Here is a 24,351-nt window from a genome sequence, read left to right as displayed (position 1 = left end):
TTGGAAATGGCAGGCGCGTGTGGTGGCGGTGACGTCACTGGGAGCAATACTCCGGCGTAACGTAGAGCAGGCCTAGTGCTGTGAAGGAGACGTGAGGGGAGAGATAGGGCTGGTACCGGAATATATAGGAGGCCAGGGAGCCTTCCCTCCGTACCTGCATGGTACTAACTCTCCAATATATAGTATATGTAGTATTCATGTGAGCAAGTTCAGATATTCTATCTTTTATATTACAGGGCCCCATACCTTTATATTACAGGGCCACTTATCTTTATATTGCAGTCTACTTACCTTTATAATACAAAGCCACTTACCTTTATATTAGTCTACTTACCTATATATTGCAGGGCCACATACCTTTATATTACAGGGTCACTTATCTTTATATTATTGGGCTACTTCTCTTTATATTACAGTCTATTTACCTATATATTACAGGGCCACATACCTTGATATTACAGGGCCACTTACCTTTATAATACAAGATACTTACCTATATATTACACATTACTTACCTTTATAATACAAAGCCACTTACCTTTATAATACAGGCCACTTACCCATATATTACTTACTTTTATAATACATGGCTATTTACCTTTATACAATCTACCTACCTTCCTGGGTGTAATTAGCCTTTTGGCATACTGCTGCCCATGCACAATCCAGGTAGATGATGGTTTATTACCTCTAATATGGCCGAAGATGCTGAAGGAGGAAGTAGTAAAAATGTGGGTTTTTTTACAAATATTACAGTTGTTAATAGAAGAGAAGAAGATCACATTTTTAGACTATTTACAATGGGAATACCTCTTTTAGTGATCAGTGTCTAAAAGGGAATTCATGAATTCCTTTTGTATCAGGAACAGGAAATAAATTCTCCCTAATAGTACACAGACATCAAAAATAAACTTCCAGTTTCTACTCACGTCTCTGTGACCATGACCTTGGCTTTTTTAACTGGGTGGAAATTATAAATTGTAAAAACTATCAAAGAATAAAAATGAGTACCAATAGTTTCCCTATTTGTATCTAGATTGTTTTATATCTAAATTGCAGACGGTTTTTGCCAGACCAAGGCGCCTGCCTCAGGTCTTTGCTCATTATTTTGAAATAAATCTGATTGCTTTTATCAGAGGTTAACCCATCTGATATAGAGGTCTTAGGCTACGTACACACTTGGAATGGTTCAATGCATGAACAAGTGCTGTACATACAGCCCCGCTCTGCTCTATGAAGAGGGGAGGAGGAAAATGACAGAGCGGCACCCTGCTGCACGCTCTCCCCCTTTCGCTTCCATTACAATTGTTCCTTGTCTATCGTCCATGGATCCGCCAGGATGGTTGTTCGGACGATGGACGACGGGCGCTGTACACACGGCAGATTCTCGTCTGATTTCGGCTTTGAGACTATTATCAGAAGAGAATCGGCTGTGTGTACAGCGCCCATCATCCGAATGACCGTCCTGGCGGATCCACAGATGATGGACGACGAACGATTGTAATGGAAGCGAAGAGCGCGCAGCAGGGTGCCTCTCCGTCATCCTCCCCTCCTTATAGAGCAGAGCGGGGCTGTATGTACAGCACTCGTTCATGCATCATGAAGTAGTTTGTCGCTGCAAAGGATCGTGAATGTTTCAGGAAATGGTCAGAGGCTGCAGAGATTTTACAGGAACTGTAACATTACATTACTCCACTGAAAGTTAATGAACCCTAAAAATAATTTTACATGTATGTGTCCTAGCAACGTGCTGGGTTCTTTTCACACTTCTCTAGATTCACATAATCCTAGAAAATGCATGATAAAAAACATGCATTAAAAGCATGAAAACAGAGATACATACTGTATCTGTAAATTCTTCCAAAAGGTGGAGGTGAGAAACTAGTGACGTGTTGGTAGATGGAGCAAGGGTATATCATAGTAGAAAGCGGACATTACCTACCATATAGTGCTGCTAATAAAGCTCCTCCATCTATGTGCCATCTATGTGGCCAGTTTCTGTGCTGTAACTCATACCTATAATGTAAATAGTAGCTTGGCCAAGTTATAACCTGCTGATGGAAAAAAAAAAAAAAATTCCCCATTAGTTCATGGCCCTGGCGGGTGCACAGTGGCAAATTCCTAACCACCATTATTTTTCCATTATTTGTTTCACTTTTATTGTTTTAACTAAGTGTTATTCATTAATATTTGGATGGGGTTGTATTAAGTGTTGATTCAGCACTGCGGGGTTGTATTAAGTGTTGATTCAGCTCTGCTGGTAAAGGTGTCTTTACAGGGGGACAACTTGAAATGCTTGTGCTCAGTAGTGGCACAATAACCACCCTCCATTCCAGAATCAGAAGACTACTTTGGTTAAGTTATTAGCACTGCATCTTCCTACCATATTATCTAACAGAAAGTTCCTGACCTGGACTGCCCAACATTAAAGCATCCCCAGCTACATCTCAATATATGTTATTAATTTGTTTTTTTACATTTATTTTTTACATATTTACAAATATTATTTACTCAACCCGAAGGCCATAGGCTGCTGGGATTCCCTAATGCTCAATGCCAGTAACAACAAATGAATAAGGGAAATGCAACAGTCAGGACCACTTGCCCTTCTGTTGCTATTCCTAGGCATAATAAAGCTAAATAATAATACAGCACAGCCCTCTTAATGTCTTGCCACAGCATTTCTATCGGGCTGCCGTCTGGACTTTGACTAATTATACTGTTGTAGGTTTGCTGGACTTATTAGCATTATTGTTCTGTTTCATGGCTCTGCCAAGCTTTAGCCGGGGCACAGATTTCCTCTGACTCTTGAATACTTTGGTGTATAGAGGAGTTCATGCGCATCTCAATGACTGCAAGGTGCCTAGGTCCTGTGGCTGCAAAATAAGTCTAACATCATCACCTCTCTATTGCTGTGCATAATAGTCGGTATGAAGCTTTTTTTCCAAATATGCTGTGTTTGGGTATTGCCAATTATGATGCTATGCATTATGGACAAACATTCCCACTTTGGTCAGGTAGTTCCATTATTTTAATGGCAATTAAAAAAATTAAACCAGTATAAATGTAGCTATGAGCTACAGATGGTCCTATGTGAGAGGAAGCATTGCTGTTGCTTTATGACCTCCCAAAAATTTAGTCTCTTGACAGATTTCTACTTTCTATTACTGACAATACCCAAAAAATGTACTTTAGGATCCCACCTGTATTCCTATGTCATAGCTTGCCATAATTTTATTATAAACATCATTGTGCTGATTTATAGATTTTATTTTGGTAAATATAAAAATGTTAAAATGATAACAATTTAACAATAGTTAAATAACAACAATAGTTAAATAGATAACAATAGTTATTACAATTGAGTCAGGCTATCAAGAAGACAGCTTCACCATTTTTTTTTTAATATTTTCAGTATTTTTCACAGTTAATGTTATATTCTAACTATAAATGCTACTTAACCAATATAATTCAGCATTATTACTTAAGCACATTTAAACAATTCTGATTTTCTTTTTCTAGAAGGAATGTTGTAAGTAAATGTGTTCTACCTAAGCCCCAAACTAGTAAATAGGCTTTGAATTGACTGTACTGTCAGTATGTATGGTACGAGAATATGACTGTCCACCTGTCCAGGCTGTATTACTTGAACAGTTATTGAAAAAGAACTCCAGTCAGTAAAAATATTTCACATAACCGTATTGATTATTAAACATTGGAAAGGTAATGTTGAATCAGTTGTACTATTACTAATTTGTTTTGTCCAGAACTTATAGAAGCAGGACAAATTCTACGACAGGCTTCATATCTAACTTTCATAATTTTAAGTCTTTTTCTAACCATAAATCTAAGAAAAAAACAGGAATGTATAATATAAATTGTTTGTATGTATGTTACACTTAATTATCTTATTTACCGGGAGCTCTACATTTTAAAGCAGTCAAAAACGTATGATAGTCCTCCTGTTGTAAAGGTGGGGATGTGCACAGTTCCTATTCTCCATGGCCATGTTTGGTCTGAAGATGGTTACTATAGTTTTTAGAATTGTTTTGGTTGTTTATTCTACCTTTCATTCTTCTAATACAGGTTGTACTAATAAACATGTTCTTCCCTTCAACACCTAAAAAAAGATAGGTATCATCATAAAAATATGATATGGCCAATATTTCAAGCTTAGTGTTCCTTTAATACATTTTTATTATGGTGTGTTATACTGTGACAAGGCTATTCTTTAAATGGAAAGTATCATCTCTTAGAGGCTGATCTACAGGGTGATAAGAAATGAGCACAGAGTGGAACATGAGCTGCAAGTTTGTGGATCCTTTGAAATGTGTTTATATCTTTGGAACAAACTTGCTTGGGAGAAAAAAAAAGATTTGGACTGTTAGGCTAAGGATATAAAGAAAAATGACATTAGGGATGAAAATTGACACTGCTTTGAGAAATGTTGTAATATCTGTTTTTGAACTGGGCTTCATGAAGCAAGTTTAGGAGAAAATAGGCAGAATATCTAAGAAATCTGTAACCCAGAAGGTGATCATTAAACCAAAAGTGACATCCTTTTGCAGCATTGCAAGAATATGCAGTGCGGTAAGAACTTACTTTATTTCCAGAGAACTATCATGGTATTACTTTTTTTGTTTTCCATTGGTTAGGTTATACTTAAATTATTCTTGACACTCAATGTGCACATGTGTCCAGAGTATGGGCATATTCTGATTAAGTGGAAAATAGCATTTTAAAGTGGAATTTAACATTTTTTGTTATATTTACTCTGTTTAGATTCTCATAGGGAGAAGAATGTGTGGCAATATAATTGCAATATAATCGGCATAACGTTGTACCTTGGAGAATCTGCTGCAGAACTTTTAGACGTGGCACTGACATCTGGACAATATGTATGGTTTCCTTTCTTCTTCTCCTTTACTTTTTATTGGTTTTCATCCAGGAACACTTTTTCCCACATCCAAAAACATACTGGTAAGGTAATTAGCACCCCCCCCCCCCCCAAATGGGGCTTTGACTATTTTATAGACATTGGGCCTGATTTACGGGGGTAGTAAATGTGTAATTTACTTATTTCATTATTTCATTATTTTCTACAGTGTAGGTTTTGTACAATGACTAAAATAAAATCAGACCACAAGTATTGTTTAAAATCAACTACACAGGTTGGAGACTGAACAAAAGGGGACTTAATTTTTTCTCAATCTTTGCACCTGCTTTATTGTGAAGTAGAAAAGATTCCTATGTGTAGTAATTACAAGTACCAGTGTATTCTTCCTATTTAAGTCCAAGTATTATTCTTCTCGTATGTTCTTCTTGTAGACCAGTGTGTTGGAGAGATTCCATATTGCTATTAACCATATTCTAATATCCTAAACCAAATTACTAAGTATTCAGTGTTGATATAGACCAGACGACATTACATTAGATCGGATCTTTATTGGTCTTTTGTGACACCTACGTGTTCTTAACGATCGTTTAAAGATCACTTAGTCTATGGTCTCCTTTGGATGGCAGGTGGATTTATAAATATAGAATAAGAGAGCGCAAGATCAGCAGCTGCTGGCTGTTTTTGTCCCATGGAACAGTCTCTGATGTAACTGACAGTGTGTATGTTGGCACAAACAGGCTTCAAGCAAGAAAGACACTCTTCCCTCCTGTGCTCGTCAGTCTGCTCTCCAAGGACTCCCTATTGCACCCTTTGGAAGAGACCTGCCTGCCAACAGTGGGTAACTGTGAATGTACCATTTCTGAGTTTTACAGCGTTTCTTAATCTCAGCAGGAACCTTGTAAGGACACTGCCCTGATTGCCATATCAGGTTAGTTAAATACACTGTTACTTCATTATCTTAGAGTGATCAACTACTTGCATGAATATGAACATTCATACTTAGTAACTAATTGGTAATAAAAAATTTTTAACAGGTTTGTGTATTTCTTCCTATTTACCTAAGTTATACATTTATCAATTTATATTACAGTTATGAATAACTTCTAATCCAACTCAAAAGCTTTTATTTAAAAACAAAATCTCATATTGCTAATTTACTCAATCCAATAGTTTTGTTTGCAGAGATCTTTTGTATTATAGTTACATTAATAGTTACAGTTCAGATGATCTTACACTGTAGTTTATTAAAGATTTCTTTATGTGGGCCATACAAAATCCTGTGAGGACAACATCTAGCTCTCAGGCCTTCAGGTGAAAAGTCATGACATATTAGTCAGCAAGGTTCTTAGCTATAAATATCCTCAATAGTCATAGAATAAAACCTATGTATGATATCATATTATACTATCAAGAATACAACTAAGTATGATATTATAATAATACCAGTGTCATATCATAACAGTAACATCTCCTTTTTTTTAAACTGTGGTCAGAAGTAAACATTTCGTAGCATTCACTTCTTTTTTGTTTATTTTTTTTTATAATCCTTTTATTTTACGCGCAACGGAGTGATAAAGACTTTTATATTATCGCAAGAGATAAAATATGCGGTATGATGTTTATATTAGGATTATGAGAATAGTGTTATTTTTATTCTATGTGGCATACACATGGTATTGTAAGGTTATTATTATATGTAAAGTTATTATATATTAACCATTCTTTAATACCGGTATGTGCTGCCTTTTGTTTTATATTAAAGCATATGTGAAACCAAAAACATTTTTCTACTTTAATGTGAAAGAATTTGACCCCTGACAGGATTTTAATTCTGTCCAGGGCTCTTTTCCCCTAAAATTTCCCCTGAATTCCTGTCCTGCTGGTATTATACCAGACAGAAAGTGAGAGAGATTTTTCAACAGTAACATACGCATAACAAAAATGTTAAAACTACAAGATCTCCCTAGAACTATTGACCCCCTGTTCATAAGATGGTATCATAAAAATACATTGCATTTATGTATTACATCTTTCAGGAGGAACATGCCAAGATGACTGTTACTTATTCCAGTAAAGTAGCTAATGCCACATTCTTTGGTTTTCACCGGTTACTGCTGAAGTGGAGAGGCAGCATTTACAAGTTACTCTACAGGGAGTTCTTTCTGTTTATCAGCTTATATACGACTCTGAGCATAATATACAGGTACTTTCCATTTTATACTCTTTATCATATTATTATGACAGTAAACAACCCATACAAGATGTACATACTAGCGAACCTTTATGAACAATGCACGTTTTGTCATGTTTTACCTAGTGCAATGCAATCTATATAAAATATATTTGTTGTGTAATGTTTGACATTAAATTAAACATATTTATTCCTAACACAGTAATTCAAAATATGGAAATCTCAAATCACTGCCAATTCAGGGCAAACAGAGACTGGCTTTACACGTGGTGGCATTTAGGCGCTATGCCTAAGACCTATAATGGATCCTATGTATGAAAAGATTTCTAACAAGAAAATTTCTGCTGGTCTATATAAACTACTCAGAATCAATGTTTATTTTTCAGTCCAAGCCTGCAGGAATTTTCATTTGGGAAGTGACTGGTTTGCTATGGGATTGTTAATATAGGAATAATAGGAATAAGTTCCTAAATACAGTAGGGATTATGTTTAAAATTTACATAATCCCTACTGTATTTAGGAACCAAATGAAAGAAACATCTAAATTTATGGCACCTAGCAACACCAACACTTTTGTTCACTTTTTTCAAGCCTTAATCCTAAACTGTTTTACACATTTTCTTAGATGTTAGAACCCCTGTTAAAAAGATAAGGGCTTTTGTCAATTTTATTGGTTTGATATCAGTTTAGGATATTTTGATATTTTATAGAGTGTCAGAATTCATTAATAGGTGCATTTTGACCTGCAGTTGACCTCCTTCAAACCGCTTCCAATTGCACTGCCATCTTCACCTGGTCATCTTCCAGGTTTCAGATCTTCAACCACTTTGATTGGCCAGGCTGAAATGAGGTAACTTCTGCACATGCGAGCAGAAGTTAATTAATTTGCCACGGCCAGGGGTATGCCGAGGTACCCAGCATCCTACACTAAGCTGTGTTTGTGCAGCTCAGTGTACAAAAAACTGAATAGGCAGTTAAGTATGACTTATTGTACCAGGGAGATCTTCTGTGCCTTCTGCAATAAAAAAAGAACTGACTAAAATTTTCTTTTGTTAAAAGTTTACTTCTACAATATTTGAGGATGTCCATTAAAATATAACACCACTATTGTTGAGAAAGATCAGGCATCTGGCTGCATATAAACTGAAAGGTGATTATTGAATAAATTAAATTACAAAACGACTTGAAAAATTGTATCTGATATAGGGTTAGCCCTAAAGATGGTAACACCAATTTGTATAGGGTGTAAATGATTATAAGAAAAGTATGTAGTGCTTCATGCTTTGCTCCTATGTGTGTGGGGGTGCATATTGTTCTGAAACACACATTCTCTTTTTGGAATGTACATCAAGATAAGACTATAAAAACCTTTAGTAAGTGGAATGAATATGTATCATTCCCAGTCTTTCAGTCACTATGTACCTGTAATGATTTTAGCTCTATATGCTCCTCAATTACATTGTTGGATAATTTTGAGATGATAGACAGAAACATCTTTTGAAGCATTGGATTAATATTAATTAAAGGGATATTAGAATTGTGACATATTTGCTATGCTACAGTACAACAGTTTATTTAAGTCAGAAATAAACCCATCGATTTTCACCTGTCCCTGTTCTGTTGCGGGTGCTACCACCTTCTTCCTTCTTTACTTTATGGTTCCAAACATCTATCTTGATTACCTAGGTTGGGTTGACATAACTCCCATGCTGGTGCATGGGTCTTTATCTATTTCTGGAATCCACAAGGGTTTCCCTGATAAACGATGAGCTGCGCAGCTCAGTGACATCTGACAGCAGGGTGGCATTGAGGCAGGTAAAAATATTTATTGCAAAATGGTCATTGCCTATCCTTTTCCACAATAAACACCTGCTTGATAACCAGTATTCCAATTTAATTAATTCTTCACCCAAATACAGTTCAGTTCAGGTATTCATTTCAGGAATTTACCTTTTTTGAACATGGATGCCATCCTAGTTGTTACTTGGTTCCTAACTCTTCTTTCTTTCGCTGGTGTTTATCCATGTACTGTATATTTACCTTCTTTCCATTGTTGGTAGATGATTTTATTTGATTTAAACATCTTTACCAACATTACAAAAAGGCTTATCTGCAAAACAAATTAATTGGAAAGAGTATTTCAAATTTTCTGCATATTTGTTTGTAAAGCTATTTTTATGAAACAAAGAACACTAGATTAAGTCCCACCTATTAGTCGGCACCACCAGGTACCAATTTTTTTAGCAAGTAAAAAACTTTCACTTTCTATTGAAAGTTGCCAGCCAATTGGAACTACCCATAAAAGTGATAACTTTTTTCCTGGTTCCCTGCTATTCTTATTGGGTTGTCCTTTGACTTCTACACCACCAAGCTTAGCTGCCAAAATGTTTTGATAATGTTTTAATGGTAGAGGTCAAAAACCAAAATAAAAACTGACCACCTTGCACTGTTGTTAACTAGGTGCATGATGTAATAAACTAGTGGAAATTATGGTGAATTCTTAAAGATTTGGTGTAAGGCCCTGGTCCAGCACCAGCGCTCCCTAGACACCAGTCTTTCAATCTAGCTTCACACTTTTCACCTATAGCAATCCCACAGTAAGCCTGAGGAGACTAGTCTAGCTGTCCCAGCACATGGTTGCCGCTAGGTGCAAAAACGATGGCTTCTGGAGAAGGAGTGACAGAGGACTAGAAGCCCACAGTAATGCAATACTGGGGAGCCCAGCAGAGGCAAGTCCAGAAAACAGAGCCAGAGGTCATACACAGGTAATCCATCTGGCAAACAAGGTATCCAGGGGTCAAGGCAAAACAGAGTTGGGGTCACAAGCAAAGGTTGGTCCAGACAGCATACAATTTGACAGTCAGGAAACAGAATCAGCAACAGTAAATACAATGAATAAACACACCAGCAGCAGACCAGCAAGCTTAATGCTTTATGGCTATAAAGTCTTAGCAGCCAATGGCAGGGCAGGATGAAGCCACGGACTAAAACCAGGTAGTATTGTATTTGGAACTGACATAGTAATACAGTTTTAAGTGTTACGCTTATTTATCCATAAAAATGGTACACATGGTATGACAAAGCTCATGCACTGAATCTTATATTTATATTGTTATGCAAAAACAAAAACTGAAACACTGTAATTTTATTTTGGATGCTTGTTGGTCTGCTGGAAATCCAGATATTAATGGATTTCAAGGTACTACACAAGCCAAAAACTGGTCCAGCACTTACAGCCAGGATTAACTCTTCAATTATTGGATGTATTATAAATTTACTAAAAAAAAAATAAAAAAAAAAGACAGAGACAACCAAAACAAAGGCAAGTTGGAAAAATGGCCCACTGAAGCCACAGAAGCAAGAAAATTAAACACAGCAACACACAGGAAGCAAAGCAAAGAAACAGCTAGCAACAGAACAAGTGTACAGGGCTTGAAAGCCAACGTCAGACAGTAATAACAGCTTAGTATATCATTGCAAAGAAGATTAGTCTCTAGACAAAGTAAAGACCGAAATGCAGCAGTAATAAGATCATCATCTTAGAGAGTAGCACAAGGACATGCCAGGATTTTACTATGGTAAAGTGTTAGAGGATATTTCATTGGCCTTTTTAAGGGGCATACGTTTTTTCTCCGGGTAACAAAGTATTTGCATTGATAGGGAGTGGAAATTTGTAAGCAGTAAAGTTGTGCTGTCTGGGCAGGCAGAAGGTTGGAGAATAGATGGTATCTTCCTTTGTGTAGTAAAAGTTTTGTGTTATTTTGTGAACCAGACTATAGGCATTTAGTACTCTTGGCTGTATTCACCTAGGCATTTTGTTGCAATGTCTTGTGGAGAAAATAGGAACTGGACAGCAATAATTTGCCATGCGTATATTTGAAGCATTTTCAAAGCTTATCATCTGGATATTCACAGCTTTTCTAATGCATCATACAGAGCCTGGCATATGAGGGGGATCAAAAGAAATTTAAAGTTAGGTATTGGAGGGACCTGGAGCATCTGATTTGACACAAGCTGAGCTGAAACAAGCTCTAGATAACTAAAAGGTGTTCAGAAAAGGAGCTGGCATTCAAACTAGAATAGTCCCTGACAGCTGATTTAGTGACCCTTCTATCATATAAAAGAGAAGCTGAAAGAATTTTGTTAAAATTCCTATGACAGACTGAGTGTAGCCCATTCAATTTCGAGATTCTTTGATGCATACTGCAAAAGTATCATCCTGCCTGGTATCTTCTGACAGCTATTAGCAAGCACCTGGTGCAAACAAATGGACTTTCACAGCTGTAAGACAAAACAATAAGTTATACAGTAAAATGATGCAATGGGCCTGATTTATTAAAGTTCTCCAAGGCTGGAGATGATACACTTTCAGTTGTCAAGCTGGGGGATCCATCAAACCTGAAATGGATGTGTTCCAGGATTAAAAATATTTGCTAACAACTAGCAAATGACTTTACTGATAAAATGTATCTTCTCCAGCCTTGGACAGCTTTATTAAATCAGGCCCAATGAAAGAAGGGTACAGACATTTATACCTTATAGACCAAACTGCAAGCGCAGAAACACATAGGATACAGGACCAGCAAAGAAGAACAGCAAAAAACAGCTGTAAATACTTATGGGGCAGCACGGTGGCTCAGAGGCAGTGCTAGATCCCAGGTTCGAATCTCGGCCAGGAAGCTATCTGCATGGAGTTTGCAGGTTCTCCCTGTGTTTGCGTGGGTTTCCTCTGGGTACTCTGGTTTCCTCCCACAATCCAAAAAAAAAACATGCAGTTAGGTTAATTGGCTTCCCCCCAAAAATTGACCTTGGACTGTGTAAAGACATAGAATCCCCTTTGAGGGGCAGCTAGTGACATGACTATGAACTTCTTGTACTACTACTACTAAGGAACATGTGTAGTATGTCTTAAAGATGTATAGAGTTTCTGGCTGACCCATAATTCTTCACAGCATTTCTAAACTGTGCTAGGTTTTCTGACTAGTGTAGTGATCACTTAGCAGTTGAAGTAGTGTGTCCTCCCATGACTTGTCCTTCTTTTTGGTTTTCAGTTTCCTTTTAAAATTCCTAGCTTCTCACTGCTTTTTAAATTATATATGACATTTCATTTTACACATCGGTTTGTTTTGAAACAGAATTATTATTGTGTATGTTTTGGAATTTATGTTGAATAGTGTTTATAAAAAGAATATGATACCTTTTGCCCAAACACCACTTGAAGTAATATATAGATCTGCTGTGCATTATTGCACATGCAATAATGTGCATTATTTTAGTTGTTAAAGTGCCTTGCTTTAAGGCAGCCGATTCCTTTTAAATTTAATTTCTGCAGTAGAGGGGGTATAATGGCCACCGGTTCAGCAGTCTGTGTCTCCTACCTTCACCAGGTTCCAGTGCTGCAGTCCATATAAGACTTTAGCTTTCAACAAATGCAGTTATGTCTCTGTGGTTCCAATTTCCCATTGTTCCATCTTCGGACTTCCACATCACTACAAGACACAGCAGTATTAAAAGGGCTGGAGGATTGTACCAAAGCATATGAAGTGGGATCTGATACTCCTGGAAGCTGTAAATGCTGAAGAGTCTGTCAGAAGCTGCAGCCCTGGAATAGAAGCAATGAAGGAGACACAATTCACTAGAATAAATATATATATATACATATATATATATAAATATATATATATATATATATATATATATTCTTGCTACTGTGTCTTTTTAAATGTATGACTGTATAGTTATTACAAATAATTCCTAACATTGTAATTTATATTTTCAGCAGGTTATAGATCAGGAACAGATACATTGCTATTACTGGTATACATTCACCTTATCTCTGCTACAGGTTTTTTCTTACAGATCCTCAAAAACGGTACTTTGAAAAACTATCACTTTACTGTGACAGATATGCTGAACAAATACCAGTAACATTTGTTTTAGGTAAGTGGCAGCCATCAATGAAATCTGCACAGAAGCTTTAATTGATGCATTTTGCATGCAACTGACCATACCACTGCAACACTGCTGCACATTTTGGATCCTTCTTTGAGAAAGTAGTATGTACACTAAAACTAAAGTGGCTCCTAAATTTAAATATATTGAGTTATCAGTCCTCTCTACATGTTTATGCACTGTGCAGATACTAAAGCAGAGGTTTTATGTGGGAGCCAGTAATGAGTGGCTAGGTAAAACCATCCTGACCTATTGTTCTATCCTCCCAGGTTAATAATTTAGGGTGTGCCCGCAGAGGATGCATAGATTTCTAGATCTGACCCTAATTACTAAATCATACCTTGTCACAAGAAACATCAATATGTCTACATGCAAATGTCCCTCCACTCACTGATTTTCTTTAGGAATACAAGAAATAATAGTGCATATCCTCCTCACTGACTTGACTTTAGACTGAATTGTCTAAACTCCAACCTCTAATCAGTGTGGCAGACTTTGCTGTTGTAGACTCTAGTTGGAAAGACAGCTGTTACAAATCTGGTTTTGTTGTTAAGCTTCCAACAAGACTATAGCAGATGGAAGACGATGGTGTCCACTATATGCTTTGAGTGTCATGGCACATGCCACCCATGAAAAGTGTTGTTTGGGTTTATACTCTCAACAAGCAGCTGGATAAAGTTGACAACTAATATATGTTTTTAGAGTCTGCCTCATGCCTCCCCTAAAACTTGCTGTTTGAGCTTAGACTCTCAATGTGCCTCATGAATAAAATTACAGCATTTATAAGCATTTTCCAACAAACCCAGCTTAGAGACCTGTTTAAGCAGCTGGTAAAGCCTTTACTGGATGAATGGCGGATTCCATTTTATTGACACAGAAAGGTAAGTGCAGATGGTTTGACAATGGTTTGAGTGGGGAAATAGAAAAGGGCATCTGCATTGATTACTAGGCCATATTTATTAAGGAGTGCCAACAATAAGGGTTTATTTATCAATGTTTTCACCCAAGATTTACAAAACATTCATGCAAGATTTAACCATTGTTCACAAAAAATTAAATAGGAAGAATGAGTAAATCTTGAGTGGCTGGTGTGTGAATCCAATAAATAGTCAACTAAGAGTTTGGGTGATAGATATTGAAGGTAAATACTTCATTTTAAAATCAGTACATGGTCATAGGAGAAATATAGTCATTTATGTAATGTTTAAACTATTTGAAAAAAGCAATGAAAATACCACTATCATTTTTTAGAACATTAATACATAGTATTTCTAGAAGATGATAAAACTCTTGCACCTTCAAAGATACTTATACATCTTAATTTTGTTTTCAGTAATAATATGGCCTAATAATCCATATTGTCAATTGAATTACATTAGTAGTTTTGGAAGGGGTATGCATGGTTGGGTAGCTACCAGAGAATATACACCAATGCTACAAAAAAACACTTATTTTATCACTGCATAGTGCTGTTTCTTTACAATAGGCTTTCATAAGCATTTACCATGCAGAGTAGCTCCAGAAACTAATTCCAATGTATCTCCTTTTTTGACTCTGTGTGCTTAACTTCAGGGTAATCAGCATCTTTTGTAATCGTCATTGGCCTGGCAAGGTTTGCCCCAAAACACTGTCAAACTGACTGTTTGCTATATGTGTATCCAGTATAAAAAAAAAGTCAAACGAGAAATACATAGTAATCATAACTACTGTGGTGACAATGTTTAATTAAACAAACAAAAATCTAATCATCTGTTTCTTCTTTTGTTTTACAATATCGTTTTAATATTGGTGGTAATATACTAAATAAGTACTACTACTTAGTGTCTGTGGAATAATATTTGGAGTAACAACTGACTCAGAATAAACAGGAACCCCTGCAAAAATGTCCTGTGTAGAACCAAGGAGAGAAGGGAAAGGAAACTTGTGCTGCAGTTTAAAAGATAATATATCCAGAGGGGGCCCGGAAACAGAGCAGGGGATGAGCTATCTGGCACAAATCTATAAATCTAGGATAATTGGCAGCTATAATTCCTCTATTGGATCTCTTTTAGAAAAATATGAAGCAAAATTTATGATTACACTATTCAAAATTTACATATTACTAAATTAGTAATATAAAAGATCCTTGGCATTCCTGCACTCATTTTACCTTCTTTATGGTTTGAATATAGCAGATTTGTTCATTGTGTACACAGTTTCCAAATTTTGAGTATTTTCAGTTTAAATGTTGTACAATTATGAATTTGATTAACTTTATATAAACAACTTTGTTTTTCTTTTTAGGTTTTTATGTTACTCTAGTGGTAAACCGGTGGTGGAACCAGTTTGTAAATCTTCCTTGGCCAGACAGACTTATGTTACTCATTTGCAGCAATGTTCATGGCAGGGATGAGTATGGAAGGCTACTTCGCAGGACACTTATGCGTTATGTGAATCTGACCTCAATATTAATCTTCCGCTCGGTCAGCACCGCAGTGTACAAACGATTCCCAACAATGGACCATGTTGTAGAAGCAGGTATAGGAATTGGAGTTCACTTAGTTTTGTTTTGTTTTAATGTAAATGATCCTGGGTCTGTTGCTTGCTGCTCCCATGATATTCTTCTAAATAATGCAATAAGTGATGATATTACCAAATGTTCTTACTGCTGATCTTAGATATAATCTTCAGTTGTGTTAGGCTTCCTCCTAAAAGCAGTCCCTCAAAACCCACTTTGTTGTGGTTTGTTCATGCCCCAAGCATTTGTTGCCATGTATTCAGTTTGTATCAGCACTACCGACTGGTACATTTCTTTAGGTAGGGTTCTTATCTGTTACTTTGGGCTTATTTATAAAACAGGGAATCAGTCCCTCAAACATTCCCTTGCGGGAATCTTCCAGGTCCATGTCTTTGAATGGCAGTAATGTCACATTCCCCATTTTATAAATAGAAACCCTATGCCTTGCATTGTACATATGTTCACAGTTTCATATTTGTACCTTTTTTAATAATTGATGTAAACCACTGTGTATTGCTGGTGCACCATAAGTAAAGAAAAATAATAACACAAGTAAACATAAAACACAGTACAATTTAAGAACATTTTCAGAGTCTCAACAGACAAAGTAAAATACTGTTAGGGAAAGCCACATTTTGTGCCTTTACCTTTTATTGTGCCTACCTGTAGGTGCAATCGCTGATTTTTTTAATCACAAAATCAGTGTCATTATTAACTTACCACTGGTCTAACACGATTGTAATACTAATCAAAGTAATATTATTTGTTTTTAAAAAGGATTTATGACAGCAGATGAGCGAAAAATATTTGACAATCTCAAGTCTCCACACCTTAAGTACTGGGTACCAGTGGTTTGGTTTGGAAATTTAGCTTCAAAGGCCAGGTCTGAAGGAAGAATTCGTGACAGCATGGATCTTCAAATAATGCTGAATGTGAGTTGGAAAGCCAATACATCTTTTCAAGTGCCTAATAATGGTGTATGGTAATGGTATCATCACCAGTGCCCAATTCTAGATGTAAAAAATGGCGCCTAAAAAATATATTTGCTGTTTTTATGCAATAGTAACCACTACCTTCAGCTACAATAGATTTCCACTGTGACATATATGTTTTTATATGTTCATGCTTTATATCAAGCTGTATCTGCATTTTGCTTTAAAATGAATAATGAAACCATATTTTGCTGAAAAATTATTCTTTCCAGTGTACTTTTGGACAATCTTTCAGAGTAATCTGCATATACCACACAAAACTGTAGGAATACATAGGCACTAAATTGTAAGTAAAAAATTTTATACCAGCAACCAGAAAACCAGATTCCTTACTTAGTCCTCTGTAAAAGAAAAAACTGCGTCATCTAAATGCCTTTCTGTCATCCTCATGCATATCCTTTGCATTGATCTCATGGACAACATCAGCAATATTTCAGGTGGTCAGTGGCTTTTTTTTGCTAGAAACAAGCAAATAGATAGGATAATAAAATCATAAGCTTGCCAAAGCTAAACTAAATTGATAATTACTACTACACAATAGGTACTACTCCTGCTGTCCTGAACTTACTGTTGGCAAGTAAAGGATATACTTTTAGAGCTTTTGTTAGAAGTGTATTGACGTTTTATGCATGGTCCCACACACAAGCAGAACGTTCAGATTTTGATTGCGTATTGTTGTGTTATAAACTACGTCTTTATAAGGTTACATACAGAGCAATTTACTGTATTTTGTTAGCAGTCTACAAAAAATACAGTTATTTTTTAGCTGGTACTTTGTGTACTTTATCTCAGGAAATGAACCGGTATCGATCCTGGTGTGGTCTCCTCTTTGGCTATGACTGGGTCGGCATTCCTCTAGTGTACACACAGGTAAATGCACATGTTTTGAGGTCATGTATGGTATTTTTACCTTACATAGCACGTGACAGACATCATCTAGATCAGCTATTCTCTGCCAGAGTTCCACCAAAGGTTGGTTGAACTATTGCTTATTCATCTCCAATTTGATGATTCCTGCACAGTTTTAGGCCCAACACCACTTGGTAGAGCCATCTGTGTAAAATAAGGTTTTTAATTCTCTATAAAGGTGTCATACTAGCCACCACTATAAGGTGGCCATTCCTACAACTGGCCACCAATTTTTCCTAATACCCCCCAAAAAATGCTTTTAGCAGGGGTTCCCCTTGACCTTTCTCAGGGGTAAAAGGCTTGAGAAATGCTGATCTAGATGAAAATAATTTTTCAGTGAGTGTCTTATAGTATGTATATATGCAATAATATGTCTACATGGTACAGCTTTTTTTTTTTTATTACTCAAAATTGAGTTCCTGCTTTGCAGAACAAACTGTGGGACTGCTTTGCAGCTTTCTTACACAATGCATGTGTCAACGTTGGCCAATTTATTGTAGCCATACACTGTGTGTTTTTTTATTGATATTGCCTGTCCCTTTTGAAAGAATAATACCTGCCTGTTTACAATGTTTTCATGCACTATGAATGTAGTGTACTATGCCAGGTATCCTGATACACCCCTGGCTTACAATGATGAATTAACACATGCTTGGGAATAGCATCAATCCCACCTGGCCGAACAAGATAGCTTAAGATCCTAAACCCTGATCAGGTGAATATGGCTGTGCCCACGATAGACCAAGAACAGATGAGTGTAATTTAAAAAATTGAGATCAGGCAGATATGTTTATTTTATAGCAGAGGGGGACATTGCCTGTCCCTCCTTCATAAAAAGATCTCCCTGCTCACAATTGTTTACTTTAGTTTCACTTTAGGTAGGGGAGGTGGCATGATTGTAAACTGATTGTTGTTAACATTAACAAAAATATTGAAAAGTCAAGTGTGTAAAGATGCTAGAACTTCCAAATACCTAAAAAAGTGCTTAATGGGAAAAATACTATGCTTTCTGTTTAACTGTGCTACCTAAATTGTATGCTAACAGTTAACACAACTTTACACGATTGCCTGTTTTTTGTTTGCTTTTTAGGTAGTAACTCTTGCGGTATACACTTTCTTTTTTGCCTGTATAATCGGACGCCAATTCCTGGACCCTAAGCAAGCCTATGCAGGACATGACTTAGACCTTTACATTCCAGTTTTCACTCTGCTCCAGTTCTTCTTCTATGCAGGCTGGTTAAAGGTGAACTCCCTTATATTTGTTGAACTGTTTATAATGCAAAGTTATTAAAGGTGGGCAAGTGTTCCTAAACTATAGGAAAGCACAAGGTGATGTCTGACTGTGGTAATTCTCACTGTGGTTGCAATATTCAACAAAACAATGACAAATATAACAGGCTACACTAATTTATATGTGTTTCTAATACCATTTTCTGTAATGAAGAGTAGCAGGAATTCCTAAATGCACAGTAGCACAGTTGTGGATAATACTTTTAACAAAGTCATTAATGTTTATGCTTTTCTGGTACCAAAATTAAAGTTTGTTTTTGCTGTGTCTTCAAATTCTATTAGGTGGCTGAGCAGCTAATTAACCCTTTCGGTGAAGATGACGATGATTTTGAAACTAACTGGTGCATAGACCGAAACTTACAGGTTAGGTATTTTGCATGATTTTATTTTTATCAGAGAAATTTGTCTAAGCTGTGCTGAAATAAAAATGCACAGGCTATTAACAGTGGGGGTGTTCTAAATTATAAACAAGAGAAGTCACAATAAATGGGTTCAGCACACAATTAGTGGTATTCAGAATTGGGGGTATAACATGAAGCTTTAATAGGATTATATGGACCTAAAATTGATAACACTTTATTGGTGATAAAGCATACCTGTTACTACCAACATTTTTTTTAAATGATTTGTAAATGAAAATGGTTTAAATATAGATCCTTCAGCTTTAGTTCTCTTTGCCAATCTTTAAAATCTTAAATAAACTGTATTTATCTATACCAAAATACTTGGTCTTCATAAATGTCCTTGTGAATGACTTTACTCATTTGCATTTCATGAATAATAAATTGTATATACAGTGCTAATATTGCTTTATGGGTGTGAACAGACATTACATTTGACTTAATTCTGGACTATTCTGCAGTGAATCCAGTGCTTGCAAGGTTAGTGATATGTGTTTTTAACCAATCAGGGCATTGTGCTTTGTTATCGTGATAGCACTGTTCTGAAATATCCATGGGTTCACACTACACCACTAGTGATAAAGCACAAATGATATCTCTGTAACATTTGTCTTGCATTCTTTATTGTATCAGTTATTTTTATAACACCTACTCTCTATTCACAGCTTTTCAAGTGTCCTAGTGTCCTACTCACTCCTTTTAGTGGAGCAAGTGTTTTACCCCTGTATGTAAAGTACAAACCAATACACTGGACTCTACCAATATCCTTAGCCATTATCAGAGTATGGGCTAGCAGTCCCTTCAATCATACAATAATTATCTATAAATCATGTAGGAGTTGTGACTGTTCATAGATAGGTATAATTTTTTTCACTGAATATCAAGGCATATTCATGGATGTTAATTTTTTTTCAAAAATAGGAAGGTTAAAAGTGATATGTACTGTTTTTAGATGTTTGTCCAAATTACTTTGGGTGTAATTTGTGGCAATAAAACTTTTCTTTTTTTGGAGAATAATTAAGTATAAAGTTTGCCTGTTAGTTGCAAGAGGAAACAGTAACATCTATGAGGGGGTTTAGGTACCTTGAAATAATGTTCATGAGTCATTGCAAGAGCTTGGTAGCAGCCACTGTCTTGTGGATAACCATACAGTAGGTGGACGAGAAACAAGAATTAATCTTTAAGGTTATCTTTAACCCAGACAACTTTGGTATAATTGATCAAGGTCATGAAATAGATCACAATGTGCACTATAAAGCTGGGACACTGTAAGATTTATTCTAGGTTCATTGTTTATAGGTTTCTCTTATGGCTGTGGATGAAATGCATATGAACTTACCAAAGATGAGCAGAGACATCTACTGGAATGACTCAGATGTACGACCACCATACACACTTGCAGCTGCTGACTACTGTATTCCTTCATTCTTGGGATCAACAGTCCAAATGGGGTAACTAATATCATTATCATTTTTATCATTTTCTCTCAACGACAGTGTGTTCCCAAAGACATTATGCAACTTTTCTAATGTCAATATTTCTACACAATTTCACACAAACTGTGTGTGGTCACCTTACCAATCAGTCACCCATTTAAAAAAATAAATTTTTCTTTCTTCTCTGTTGTCTCTCTTTTGCAGACTCTCTGATTCTGTATTCCTACATGAGGACTGGTTGTTGGATGAAGAAAGGCACAAAAGACAACCTTCTGTCCTCAGAAGAGTTAAACGGTTCCTTAGTGTCCATGAGCATCCTGAATCTCCCAGCAGAAGTAATTTCAGCCGACAGGGAAGTGATGCCTCAGCTATGTTCTTACCTAGTGAAACAAGTTACATAGGAAGTTTCCATGATGTTCCACTTAGAAGACCTAATTATCATGGTGCTAGGAGGCATGAATCTTTGGATAAAAATACTAAACCTGCTACTCCTAGAAATGATCTATCTGTTATTCGGGAAGCTAGTAGATCAAATACATCTGAAAGGCAGCCTACAAGTGAAAACAGTACGACTTCAAACTCTCCTTCACTTGTGCCTGAAGTGGTGCTTACTACAACTTCTGAAACTTTAGTCCAAAATGATGCAGCACTGCAGTCAACTTTTCTGTCTATATCTAATAGTGGAGGAAATACTGACTTTATTCAGAAGAACACTGAGCAACCAAAGCCTGAAATCATTTCCCAACAACATATCCAAAAAGGGTCTGTACAGATTCCATCGACTACAGATGAGGAGAAAGTGCAGCAAGTCACTAAAGATCAGCAGAGCACTTCCCACCGTCTAAGTGAAACTATAGTCCCAACACAAAGTCTTTTAACATGTTCGTTGCCACCAAGGACATCCTTGCAAAACATTCCTCTTTCTTTGACTTTGGAAAGGGAAGTGTCTGCTAAAAGTGAAGATCCTGCTCCAGATGCTCCCACAAATCCCAATGAAAATTTTCTGGATTTATTAAGCCACATTGAAACCAAGGAAACAGACATTTTAGAGTTTCATATATTGTGAGGAAAATAATATGGGAATATATAACATTCACCAAATCCTATAAATATAAACATGCAGTTCTGAAAAATGAGAAACTGCCTAGCAAGAGCAACAACTTTTATTACGCACAAAACATCTTATGACAAGATATGTCAGAACTATCTTTATGGTAATTCTGCTGATATGGTTCTTTCATGTTTGATATCGCCATGTTGGAATTCTTTTTGAAAACAACACAGTCTAAATGTAATAAATTTTTTTTCTAAATTTTAAAAGCTGTCAGTAGCAGAACATTGGCAGCACCATCAGGTAAAGTTCTAAACTCATGCCTGTTATAAAAGAAAGTGCACTGAACCCTGCTTGAAAATATGATTCTTTCTCCCAGCTCAGGACTCACCTCTATGGACATCTATTTTTATTCCAGACACCCTAGAGAGCCTAGCTTGGCAAACTCATAGATTTCAGGCCAAAGTAACTTAATTTACCTTCCTGCTTCTCTAAAAGGAAGACCACTATAACTTCAAGAAATAAAGCCTATTGCAATAGTGGCTAAATTGTTTCAGATGAGCAGGGCTAGACACATTGAACACCGTCATGCAAACAGTCTAAGTACCAAAAATAATCATAGAGGCTGTAGGTACTGTGACCTACACAACACTGCATTTAATGATTGTGTCTTGGATATAATGGGAAAAGTAAGTCACTGGGTGCAACCCATTACTACTTGAAAGCCTCAGTTAGTGCCTTTCAGTATAGGCCCAAGTGTCTTTTATGATGCCCTTCTTGCATGTTTCTGACTGCCTTGAGCTCAGGCTTCTAAGGCTATGTCCAGGTATAGCAAGAGAATAAAATAGTAAAATGTCATTTTGTAAACCAAAGTACTGTATAGCCTTAGAATTAAAGTCAAGTTTATTCACATTTACTTTTGTTAGACATACCTAAGTGACTGTGTGAATGAGAGACCCTTAGGTAGATTGTGTGGTACGTTTGATATTTCACCCACCCACTCTAGAAAGAAGATCTCTGAAACTGCAACCCATACCTTGTATATAAACAGTCCAATCCAGCAAATGTCTTACAACATTTCATGCATGTCTTTTCTTTGCACTTCTCCACTGTGACCATAAAGGGTTACACAGTCCACTTTGATCATAATGCTATGAAAGAGTAAAACACCCTGCCACAAGGGTATACAGCAGGCAGAAGCTGATGCAGTCATTCCTGCTTCTTGTTGACATTTTGTACATTTACTCTGAGATTATTTGTTGCAAGCTCTACAATCTTTATTTACCTGACATAGGCTCCAATCTAACCAAGAAAACATTTTAAAGTGTATATGGAGGCAACGGAGTGGTTAGACTCTTTTACAAGGTCTAGCTTTTAAGGTTAACTTTTCTAGCTGTCTAGAAATGTTGGCAGAAATCCAGCAGTGTACAGTTGTTACTAGAACAACATGGTAGGTGTTCCAACAGGGGCGCTTGTTGTGGTGATAACTGAACTAGGGGATAGTTTGCCTCATTTTAAAGAGTTTGGCTCTCGTATTGTAAACAACTCAAGGACAGGAGGAGCTCTACTAAACCAAACACCAACAGATAAAAAATAATCTTTGGCTTTACATACAATTTAAGTAGTATTTATTATTTGCTATCCAATGATTTCAAATGGACTTCAAGCAAATAAAACAACCCTTAATCTAGTTATGTATTCATTTAAAAATGGCATGTATGTTTACACATGCCTAGAATATGTTGCAGATCTGACTTCATAATAATTTTTATTACACTGCACATCAGAACTTACATTGTAAAGCTGCGTGCACACTTCCAATTTTTGTCGTTGGAAAGGATCTTTCACGATCCTTTCCAACGACAAGGGAGTGCACGATGCATGAACGGTGCTGTACATACAGCACCGTTCATGCTCTATGGAGAGGGGAGGGGGAGAGCGACATAGCGGCACCCTGCTGCGCGCTCTCCCCTTCCCTTTCATTAGGATCGGCTGTCGTCCATCGTCCGTGGATCCGGCAGGTCGGACGATGGACGACACCGACTGTACACACGGCAGATTTTCGCCCGATAATTGGCCGATGCCGATTATCGGGCGATAAAAATCTGACGTGTGTACGTAGCTTAAGAGACAAAGTCAGCACAATGAGCCTGTAATAGCTCTGCTGCTTTCAAGAAATGTGTAAAGGAGAAGAAAACTTCTTCATTTGTCTATTCACTCCTCATGTTGGGGTGAGTCCTGGACCATGCTGGTAAAGCCCTGGGTAAATCCCGTATAGTCTGCAGGGAAGGTCCAGGATCTGACAATGTTTTCCTGATGGGCCACTGTCACATAACTGGCTGAACAAAATTGCAAATCCTTTGGCATGACTTAAAATGTTTGTATTGTATGTTCCATTAGTTTCCATAAAAGCACTTTTATGGCTATCTGCTCATTATATTGTTTACATGTTTCTTGGTCTGTACTTCTTACTGATTTTTTGACCTCATTTAAATATCAAATAAGTCAAATGTTAGAATTGTTTTTTTTTGTTTTTTATTTGATGTTTTAGTTATTTACTCTACATTCATTTTGACTGTATGCCTGTTTGTTGTACAACACCTCACAAAATCCTGTTTTCCTGCCTGTTTAATGTCAATAAAATTTTAATGATTAAGTCAATTAAGTTATCTGTTTTGATGTAGATCAGTTTTAGATTGAAACAATCCCACAAATATGCTATTTTTTTAAGCCCT

The 24,351-nt window shown here is 36.6% G+C and overlaps 1 protein-coding gene across 3 annotated transcripts; it reads left to right on the top strand.

Moving 5' to 3' along the window:
- The first annotated feature begins 70 nt into the window (after positions 1–70).
- Positions 71–24,277, top strand: BEST3 (bestrophin 3). Of its 3 annotated transcripts, none has more exons than XM_072401349.1 (12): positions 71–161; positions 4,783–4,898; positions 5,635–5,825; positions 6,934–7,100; positions 12,934–13,028; positions 15,324–15,557; positions 16,315–16,469; positions 17,322–17,399; positions 18,529–18,681; positions 19,011–19,091; positions 20,429–20,580; positions 20,770–24,277. In XM_072401349.1, the coding sequence occupies exons 4-12, from the start codon at positions 6,949–6,951 to the stop codon at positions 21,629–21,631; spliced, it is 1,962 nt and encodes a 653-aa protein (XP_072257450.1). In that variant the 5' UTR covers positions 71–161; positions 4,783–4,898; positions 5,635–5,825; positions 6,934–6,948; the 3' UTR covers positions 21,632–24,277. The 3 variants fall into 3 exon arrangements, with proteins under 3 accessions (XP_072257450.1, XP_072257448.1, XP_072257451.1); XM_072401347.1 differs by having other exon boundaries at positions 4,783–4,980; XM_072401350.1 differs by lacking the exons at positions 71–161; positions 4,783–4,898; positions 5,635–5,825; positions 12,934–13,028 and having other exon boundaries at positions 6,982–7,100.
- Positions 24,278–24,351: the final 74 nt, after the last annotated feature.

The sequence above is a fragment of the Pyxicephalus adspersus genome, chromosome 2, assembly GCF_032062135.1.
Source record: "Pyxicephalus adspersus chromosome 2, UCB_Pads_2.0, whole genome shotgun sequence".
NCBI lineage: Eukaryota > Metazoa > Chordata > Amphibia > Anura > Pyxicephalidae > Pyxicephalus > Pyxicephalus adspersus.
The sequence above is the reverse complement of the archived record's forward strand: the minus strand, read 5'-3'. Positions and strand labels throughout refer to the sequence as shown.